Source organism: Salvelinus sp. IW2-2015, unplaced genomic scaffold, assembly GCF_002910315.2.
Source record: "Salvelinus sp. IW2-2015 unplaced genomic scaffold, ASM291031v2 Un_scaffold1244, whole genome shotgun sequence".
NCBI lineage: Eukaryota > Metazoa > Chordata > Actinopteri > Salmoniformes > Salmonidae > Salvelinus > Salvelinus sp. IW2-2015.
The window spans coordinates 229,292-240,192 of NW_019942795.1; the positions used below are offsets into that span (position 1 = coordinate 229,292).

At 41.6% G+C, this 10,901-nt stretch overlaps 1 protein-coding gene across 1 annotated transcript in view; it reads left to right on the forward strand.

Annotated features, from left to right (window-relative positions):
• Nucleotides 1-10,901, forward strand: part of cep126 (centrosomal protein 126) — a 44,167-nt gene that overhangs the window by 26,057 nt on the left and 7,209 nt on the right. Inside the window, exon 11 of the mRNA XM_070438853.1 lies at nucleotides 880-936. Coding sequence (XP_070294954.1) covers nucleotides 880-936 — 57 coding nt within the window. The remainder of the gene's footprint in view (nucleotides 1-879; nucleotides 937-10,901) is intronic.

Genomic DNA, 10,901 nt, shown 5'->3' on the forward strand with positions numbered 1-10,901 from the left:
TAGACTGTCACGTACCCTCCTAATCTTAGTCTCAAATAGACTGTCAGGTACCCTCCTAATCTTAGTCTCAAATAGACTGTCACGTACCCTCCTAATCTTAGTCTCAAATAGACTGTCACGTACCCTCCTAATCTCAGTCTCTGATAGGCTGTCAGGTACCCTCCTAATCTCAGGCTGTTAGGTACCCTTCTAATCTTAGTCTCAAATAGACTGTCAGGTACCCTCCTAATCTCAGGCTGTCAGGTACCCTCCTAATCTCAGTCTCAGGTAGACTACATGCCAGTTGTACATGACAGTTCAGGTGGCTGCATGCATCGGACACTTCAGTTGCATTGTGGGATAGTTGATATCCTACTGTGAACACAGGGTGTTTTAGAACTTGTTGCATTTGAGTCCTGGCAATATGGCAATTCACTGGGAAGGCAGGGACTGTGAATGGGTCTCTTTATTGTCAGGTCGGGCTGTAGTTTTTGATAGGGTGACTAGTGTAGTATGCGTTTTGCTGTATAGTCACGTTTATCTGTTACAACACTTGTAGTTAATCCATTAGTTAGTGTATACAGTAGTTTTTTGTTTTTTTTAAACACGCTTGCACAGAATAGTAAATGTGTCATTACGAGTAGAACACAGTGACTTCATAATGAAGAGAGAATCTGCTGCAGAACATTGTAAACAAGTGACTCTCAACAATGAAGACGTCGAATCTGCTGCAGGAAAATTGGTACAGGGACTCATAATGACGACAGGAATCTGCTGCAGACATTGTATAACACGTGCTCATAATGAAGACAGAATGTGCTGCAGAACATTGACACAGTAAATGAAGAAATCTGCTGAAGCACTGTTTCTTCTTGACTGTATGTGTTTTCTTTTCCACAGGCCATGGTGGCTGATAACACCATTACAGCAAACGATGACCTGAACATCAACATGAAGGTATGGGAGTATCTGTTGTTATGTCTGTATAAGTGTGTGTATCTATAAGTAAGGCAGTATTTCAACCCGTATATTCTCTGGATTTTGACTGGGTACCTGCAGTATTACAACACGTATGTTCACTGGATTTTGACTGGGTACCTGCAGTATTTCAACACGTATGTTCTCTGGACTTTTGACTGGTACGCTGCAAGTATTTACAACACGTATGTTCACTGGAATTTTGACTGGGTCCTGCAGTATTCAACACCGTATGTTCTCTGGATTTGACTGGGTACCTGCAGTATTTCAACAACGTATGTTCACTGGATTTTTGACTGGCTACCTGCAGTATTCAACAGTATGTTCCTGGATTTTGACTGGCTACCTGCAGTATTTCAACCACGTATGTTCTCTGGATTTTGACTGGGTACCTGCAGTATTTCAAACACGTATGTTCTCTGGGTTTTGACTGGCTACTGCAGTATTTCAACACGTATGTTCACTGGATTTTGACTGGGCTAACCTGCAGTATTTCAACACGTATGTTCTCTGGATTTTGACTGGGTAGCCTGCAGTTTTACACACACGTATGTTCTCTGGATTTTGACTGGGTACCTGCAGTATTACAACACGTATGTTCTGCTGATTTTGACTGGGTACCTGCAGTATTACAACACGTATGTTCACTGGATTTGGACTGGTAACTGCAGTATTTCAACCGTATTTCTCTGGATTTTGACTGGCTACCTGCAGTATTTCAACACCGTATGTTCACTGGATTTTGACTGGCTACCTTGCAAGTATTCAACACGTATGTTCATCTGGATTTTGACTGCTACTGCAGTATTACAACACGTATGTTTCTGCTGGATTTTGACTGGGTACATGCAGTATTTCAACACGTATGTTCATCTGGGATTTTTGACTTGGGGACCGGATGCAGTATTTCAACACGTATGTTCACTGATTTTGGACTGGGTACCTGCAGTATTTCACAACACGTTGTTCTCTGGATTTGACTGGGTCCTGCAGTATTTCAACACGTATGTTCTCTGGATTTGACTGGTCCGTGCAGTATTTCACACGGATGTTCACTTGGATTTTGACTGGCTACCTGCAGTATTTCAACCCGTATGTTTTCACTGGTTTTGACTGAGCTACTGCAGTATTTCAACGTATGTTCACTGGATTTTGACTGGCTACTGGCAGTATTAACACGTATGTTCTGGATTTTGACTGGCTACCTGAGTATTCAACCCGTTATTCTCTGGATTTTGACTGGGTACCTGCAGTTTTCAACACTAGTTTCATGGATTTGACTGGTCTTGAGTTTCAACGTATGTCAGTGGCTTTGACTGGTACTGCATATTTCAACACGTATGTTCTCTGGATTTTGACTGGCTACCTGCGTATTTCAACACGTATGTTTCTGGATTTTGACTGGTACTGCAGTATTTCACAACCGTATGTTCACTGGATTTTTGACTGGTACCTGCAGTATTTCAACACGTATGTTCTCTGGATTTTGACTGGGTCTTGCAGTATTTCAACCGTTATGTCTCTGGATTTGACTGCGGTACCTGGCAGTATTTCAAAACGTATGTTCCTGGATTTGACTGGGCTACCTGCAGATTTAACACGTATGTTCACTGGATTTTGACTGGCTACCTGCAGTATTCAACCCGTATTTTCTGGATTTGACTGGCTACCTGCAGTATTTCAAACGTAGTTTCTAGATTTGACTGGTACTCTGCATGTATTTCAAACGTATGTTCACTGGATTTTGACTGGGTACTGAGTATTACACACCTATGTTTCTCTGGATTTTGACTGGTACCTGCAGTATTACAACACGTATGTTCTCTGGATTTTGCTGGGTACTGAGTATTCAAACGTATGTTCTCTGGGATTTTGACTGGGTACCTGCGATTTACACACGTATGTTCACTGGAATTTTTGACTGGGTACCTGCAGTATTACAATACGTATGTTTCATGGATTTGACTGGGTACTTGCAGTATTTTCAACACGTATGTTCAACTGGATTTTGACTGGGTACCTGCAGGTTAATTTCATACTAGTATGTGTTCTCTGGATTTGACTGGGTACCTCAGTATTTAAACACGTATATTTCACTGGATTTTGACTGGGTACCTGCAGTATTTCAACACGTATGTTCTGGATTTTGACTGGTACCTGCAGTATTTCAACAGTCGTGTTACTGGATTTTGACTGGGTACCTGCAGTATTTCAACACGTATGTCACTTGGATTTTGACTGGGTACTGCCCAGTATTTCAACCCGTATTTCTAGGATTTTGACTGGGTACTGCAGTATTCAACACGTTGTTCCTAGATTTTGACTGGCTACCTGCAGTATTTCACAACGTTGTTCTCTGGATTTGGACTGGGCACCTGCAGTATTTCAACACGTATGTTCTCTGGATTTGACTGGTACTGCAGTATTACAAACGTATGTTCTGGATTTGACTGGGTACCTGCAGTAGTTCACACGTAGTTTACACTGGATTTTGATGGGTACTGAGTATTTCAACCGTATGTTTCTCTCTTGATTTTGACTGGGTACTGCAGTATTTCAACACGTAAGTTCTCTGGATTTTGACTGGGTACTGAGTATTTTCAACACGTTGTTTCTGGATTTTGACTGGGTACCTGCAGTATTTCAACGTATGTTCTATCTTTTGACTGGTAGCCTGCAGTAATTAAACCGTATGTTCACTTGGATTTTGACTGGGTACCTGCAGTATTACAACACGTATGTTCATGGAATTTTGACTGTTTGGTACTGCAGTCAATTACAACACGTATGTTCACTGGATTTTGACTGGTTACCTGCAGTATTTCAACACGTATGTTCTAACCGGAATTTTTGACTGGGTACATGCAGTATTACAACGTATGTTCACTGATTTGACTGGGTACTGAGTAGTAACAGCGTATTTCACTGGATTTTGACTGGGTAATGCAGTATTCACAATATTTCTCCTTGGATTTTGACTGGTAGCTGCAGTAATTTCAACACGTATGTTCTCTGGATTTTGACTGGGGTACTGCAGTATTTCAACACGTATGTTCTCTAGATGTTGACTGAGTACCTGATAATTACACAGTATGTTCACTGGATTTTGGACTGGGTATGCAGTATTACACAGTATGTTCTCTTGGATTTTGACTGGGTACCTTGCATATTTCAACACGTATGTTCACTGGATTTTGACTGGTACCTGCAGTATTATCAACATGTATGTTCACTGGATTTTGACTGGTACCTGCAGTATTACACAGTATATGTCTGGATTTTGGACTGGGTACCTTGCAGTATTCAAACAGTATGTTTTCACTGGATTTTACTGGGTACCGTGCAGTAATTTCACACGTATGTTTCACTGGATTTTGACTGGGTACCTGAGTATTTCAACACGTATGTTCATGATTTTGACTGGGTACTGCAGTATTCAACACGTATGTTCACTGGATTTTGACTGTGGTACCTGCAAGTATTACACACGTATGTCTCACTGATTTTGACTGGTACCTGCAGATATTCAAACAACGGTATGTTCTCTGGATTTTGACTGGGGTTATGCAGTATTTCACACGTATTAAAAACTCACTGGATTTTGACTGGGTACTTGCAGTATTTCACACGTATTCCTGGAGTTGACTGGGTACCTTGCAGTATTCAACACTATGATTTGTGGATTCTTGACGGGTACTGCATATTTCAACAGTATGTCGTCTGGATTTGACTGGTACTGCAGTATTTCAACACGTATGTTCCATCTGGATTTTGACTGGTACACTGCTAGTAATTTCAACACGTATGTTCATGGATTTTGACTGGGTACCTGCCAGTAGTTCAACACGTATGTATCACTGGATTTGACTGGTACCTGCAGTATTTCACACGTATTTCACTTGGATTTTGACTGGTACCGTATTGTTCAGTTTGACTGTTATATACAACACGTATGTTCTCTGGATTTTGACTGGTACCTGGAGTATTTCAACAACGTATGTCACTGGATTTGACGTGGGTACCTGCAGTATTTCAACACGTTATATCTCTGGATTTTGACTGTGTACCTTGCAAGTGATTTCAACACGTATGTCACTGGATGTTTGCTGGGTACTGCAGTATTCAACACGTATGTTCTCTGGATTTGACTGGTACTGCAGTATTTAACACGTAGTTCTTCTGGATTTTGACGGGTAACCTAGTATGTACACACGTATGTTCTTGGATTTTGACTAGGTACCTGCAGTATTTCAACACGTATTTCACTGGATTTTTGACTGGGTACCTGCAGTATTAACACGTATGTTCTCTGGATTTGCTGGACCTGGGTACCTGCAGTATTTCAACACGTATGGTCTCTGATTTTGACTGGGTACCCTGCAGTATTCAAACACGTAGTCTTGCGATTTTGTGACTGGGTACCTGCAGTATTTAACACGTACTGTTACTGATTGACTGGGTACCTGCAAGTATTTCAACACGTATGTTCTCTTGGGTTTTTGACTGGTAACTGCAGTATTTCAAACAGTATATAGTTCACTGGACTTTTTGACTGGGTACCTGCAGTATTTTCAACATCGGATGTTAACTGATTTTGAGGGTACCTGCGTATTTCAAACACGTATGTTCACTGGATTTGACTGAGGTATGCAGTATTACAAACGTAGTTTCTGGATTTTGACTGGGTACTGCAGTATTCAAACCACGTACGTTCTGGATTTTACTGGTACCTGCAGATTTCAAACACGTATGTTCTCTGGATTTTGACTGGTACTCGCATTTACAACACTGTATGTTCTCGATTTTGACTGGGTACCTGCAGTATTTCAAACACAGTATGTTCATGATTTTGACTGGGGTACCTGCAGTATTTCAACACGTAGTTCTCTGGATTTTGATGGGTACCTGCAGTATTTAACATGTAATGTTCACGTGGATTTTGACTGGTACTGCAGTATTCAAACGTATGTTACGTGATTTGACTGCGGTACTGCAGTAATTACAAACGTTATGTTCTCTGGATTTTTGATGGGTACCTGCATATTACAACCGTTGTTCTCTGATTTTGACTGGGTACCTGCAGATTTCAACACGTAGTATGTCACTGGATTTGACTGGGTACCTGAGTGTAATTACAACACGTAGTTGTCTCTGGATTTGACTGGGTGTACCTGCAGTATTTCAAACATGTATATGTTCCACTGGATATTTGACTGGGTCGCTGCAGTATTCTTCAACACGTATGTTCATGGATTTGTGACTGGTACCTGCAGTATTTCCAACACGTATTGTTCTCTGGTTTTGACTGGTAACTGCGTATTTCAACATCGTTGTTCACTGCGATTTTGACTGGTACCTGCGTAGGTTAAACAAACGTATGTGCACTGGATTTTGACGGGGTACCTGCAGTATTCCAAACACGTATGTTCTCTGGATTGTGACTAGGTATGCAGTATTTCAGCCCGATGTTCACTGGATTTGATGGACCTGGCAGTATTACAACACGTAGTGTCATGGATTTTGACTGGTACCGCAGTATTTCTAACCCGTATGTTACTGGATTTTGACTGGTACCTGGCAGTATTTCAACAGTAATGTCTATGATTTTGCTGGCTACCGCAGTATTTCTCAACCCGTTGTTCACTGATTTTTGACTGGGTAATGCAGTATTACAGACACGTGATGGTCACTGATCTTTGACGTGGTACCTGCAGTATTTCAACCCGTATGTGTCTCTGGGATGTTGATGGGTACCTGCAGTATTTCAACACGTATCGTTCACTGATTTAGACTTGGCTACCTGCAGTATTTCAACACGTATTTCACTGGATTGTTGACTGGCTACTGCTTAGTATTTCAATCCGTATGTTCTCTGTGATTTTGACTGGGTACCTGCAGTATGTTCAACCGTATGTTCACTGGATTTTGACTGTACTGCAGATTTCAACGTATTTCACTGGATTTGACTGGGTACTGCAGTATTCAACACGTTATGTTCACTGGATTTTGACCTGGTCTGCAGTATTTCAACAGTAGTTCCTGGATTTTGACTGGGTACCTGCAGATATTCAACAGTATGTTCATGTTTTGACTGGGTACCGTGCAGTATTTGTGTGACGTTAACATCAGTGCTGAATGTTGCTCCTGTTGAGTTCCAGACTACATCAATGTGGACCTTAATGTATCACCACACCAGCCATTGTATTAGGTAGTAACCCATATGAGTACGTTCGTAACCCCTTTGCCTCCAGAAAGCATGAATTATTGAGCATGGATCTACAGTGGAAAACGTTTCAGGGGATGTGGTCCATCGCCGACGATAATCATGGGTTGCTGCAGATTGAGTTGGTACACCACGTGCACATATCCTGACTGCAGATCAGCATGACGCAACGCAAACGAGGATTTCGGTCGGACCGCAATGTTTTTTCACTCTCAATTCTCTGGTGTTGTGTGATCGCATGCCCACTGGAGCCATTTCTTCTTGCTTTTAGCTGATAGAACCCGGTGTGGTCATCTGCTGCAATAGACCATCTATGCAAGGACCGACAGATGCGTTCTGCACTCGATCGACGATCACATACCACGGTCACAGTTGTTTAGGTCACTTGAATGCCTCCATGCCTGTCTGCCTACTTTATATAGCAAGCCACGGCCACATGGTGCATCGTCTGTAGGAGCGTTCCATTTTCATGACATGGGTGGGGTACCTTAATAACTGGCCGTGAGGTGTACAGTTGTCTGTGTTGACTGTGATTTCTATGTTGACACAATATTTCTATGTTGCTGTATTGTCTGCACTGTTAGACTGTGACTCTGGACTGATGTCATGTTGTCTGGCGTTTGTCTGTGACTTTCCTGATGTCCATGTTGACTCTGGACTGTATTGATGTATTGACATGTTGACTCTGGTGACTGATTGTCCATGTTGACTCTGGTGATGTATTGTCTGTTGACTCGGTGACTGTATTGTCCATCGTTGACTTCTGGTGACTGTATTGTCCATGTTGACTCTGGGGACTGTTTTGTCCATGTTGCTCTGGTGACTGTATGTCATGTACTGGCTTATTGTCCATGTTGACTCTGGTGACTGTATTTGTCCATGTGACTCTGGGGACTGTATGTGGTCTCATGTGTCTCTGGGCTGTATTTTTCCATTTGACTGTCTGGTACCTGGGACTTGTCATTGTTGACTCTGGGGACTGTATTGTCCATGTTTCGGGACTGTCCATGTCTTTGACTGTATTGTCCATGTTGACTCTGGTGACTGTATTGTCCATGTTGACTCTGGTGACTGTATTGTCCATGTTGACTCTGGTGACTGTATTGTCTGTATTGTCCATGTTTATGTGTTATTGGGATCCCCGGTAGCTGCTGCTTTTGCGGAAGTCCTCAAAAAGCACAAAACATGACAAGTMACAAAACACTGATAGAGGAAACTCAATGATCTACAGTGCCTTCAGAAAGTATTCACACCCCTTGACTTTTTCCACATTTTGTTTTGTTACAGCCTGAATATCATATGGATTCAATTTAGATTTTGTGGTACTGACACAATACCCCATAATGTCAAAGTGGAATTATTTTTGTTTGACATTTTTACAAATGAATGAAAAATGTAAAGCTGAAATGTCTTGAGTCACTAAGTATTCAACCCCCTTTGTTAGGTCAAGCCTAAATAAGTTCAGGAGTAAACATGTGCTTAACAGTTCACATAATAAGTTGCATGGACTCACTCTGTGTGCAATAATAGAGTATAACTGAGTCCTGTGTAGCTCAGTTGGTAGAGCATGGTGCTTGCAACACCAGGGTTGTGGGTTCGATTCCCACGGCGGACCAGTATGAAAATGTATGCAATAACCTCTGGATAAGAGCGTCTGCTAAATGACCACAATGTAAATGTATAACATGATTTTTGAATGACTCCCTCATCTCTGTACCCCAAACATACAATTATCTGTAAAGTCCCAAGTCGAGCAGTGAATTTCAAACACAGATTCAACCACAAAGACCATGGAGGTTTTCCAACGCCTCACAAAGAAGGGCACCGCTTGGTAGATGGGTAAAGAAAACAGCCATTGAGCATGGTGAGGTTATTAATTACACTTTGGATGGTGTATCAATAGATCCAGTCACTACAAAGGTACAGGCGTCCTTCCTAACTCAGTTGCTGGAGAGGAAGAAAACCACTCAGGGATTTCACCATGAGGCCAATGGTGATTTTAAAACAGTTACAGAGTTTAATGGCTGTGATAGGAGAAAACTGAGGATGGATCAACAACATTGTAGTTACTCCACAATACTAACCTAAATGACAGAGTGAAAAGGAGGAAGCCTGTACAGCATAAAAATATTCCAAAACATGCATCCTGTTTGCAACAAGGCACGTAAGTAATACTGCAAGAAATGTGTCAATTAACATTTTGTCCTGAATACAAAGTGTTTGGGGCAAATCCAATACAACACATTACTGAGTATCACTTTCCATATTTTCAAGTATAGTGGTGGCTGCATCATGTTATGGGTATGCTTGTCATCGTCAAGAACTGGGGAGTTGTTCAGGATTTAAAAAATGGAGCTAAGCACAGGCAAAATCCTAGAGGAAAACCTGGTTCAGTCTGCTTTCCACCAGACACTGGGAGATGAATTCACCTTTCAGCAGGACAATAACCTAAAACACAAGGCCAAATCTACACTGGAGTTGCTTACCAAGAAAGAAAGTGAATGTTCCTGAGTGGCCGAGTTACAGTTTTGACTTAAATCTACTTGAAAATCTATGGCAAGACCTGAAAATGGTTGTCTAGCAATGATCAATAACCAATTTGACAGAGCTTGAAGAATTTTGAAAAGAGTAATGGGCAAATGTTGCACAATCCAGGTGTGAAAAGCTCTTAGAGACTTACCCAGAAAGACTCCGCTGTAATCACTGCCTGTCAAGGCTGTAGGTAACTGGTGAAAGGAGTCAGGCGCAGGAGAGCTGAGATGCGTGGATAAGCTATTTAATTCAAGAAAACACCAGTATAAACACAATATGATGGTGCTGGAAAAATACCGGTACCACGAAAATAAACGGCGTAAATAACAAAACCCGGTAACAATATACCAGCCGTCAGATACAGCCTTACAATAAAACAGACACGCACACAACATGGGGGAAACCAGAGGGTCAAATAATGAACATGTAATTGGGGAATAGAAACCAGGTGTGTAGAAAACAAAGACAAAACAAATGGAAAATGAAAAGTGGATCGGCGATGGCTAGAAAGCCGGTGACGTCGACCGAACAAGGAGAGGGACCGACTTCGGCAGAAGTCGTGACACTGCCAAAGGTGATTCTAACATGTATTGACTCAGGGGGATGAATACTTATCTTATCAATATATACTATTGTTTTATTTTTCATGCATTTTTTTTTTACAAATGTTAGAATTTTGTGTAGATCGTTTACAAAAAATAAATTCCAATTCATTTTAATCCCACTTTGTAACACCACAAAATGGGAAAAAGTCCAGGGGGTGTGAATACTTTCTGTTGGGACTGTACAAACAATGCAACTAAAAATATTATGAGCAATACAACAAAAACATGTTTGTGTGTGTGTCCCTTCACAGTCCCTGTCGTTCCATTAGTTGTTTTTAAAGGTAATGTTACTGTTTGCTTGAGTAATAGGAAATGGAAGAGAGTTCCATGGCTCTATATAAAACTGTGTGTTGCCGTGAGTTCATTTTGGACTTGGGGACTGTGAAGAGACCCCTGGTGGCATGTCTTGTTGGTATAATACTGTGTGTTGCCGTGAGTTCGTTCTGGACTTGGGGACTGTGAAGAGACCCCTGGTGGTGTGTCTAGTGCGGTATGTATGGGTGTCTGAAGAGACCCCTGGTGGTATGTCTAGTGGGGGTATGTATGGGTGTCTGAAGAGACCCCTGGTGGTATGTCTAGTGGGG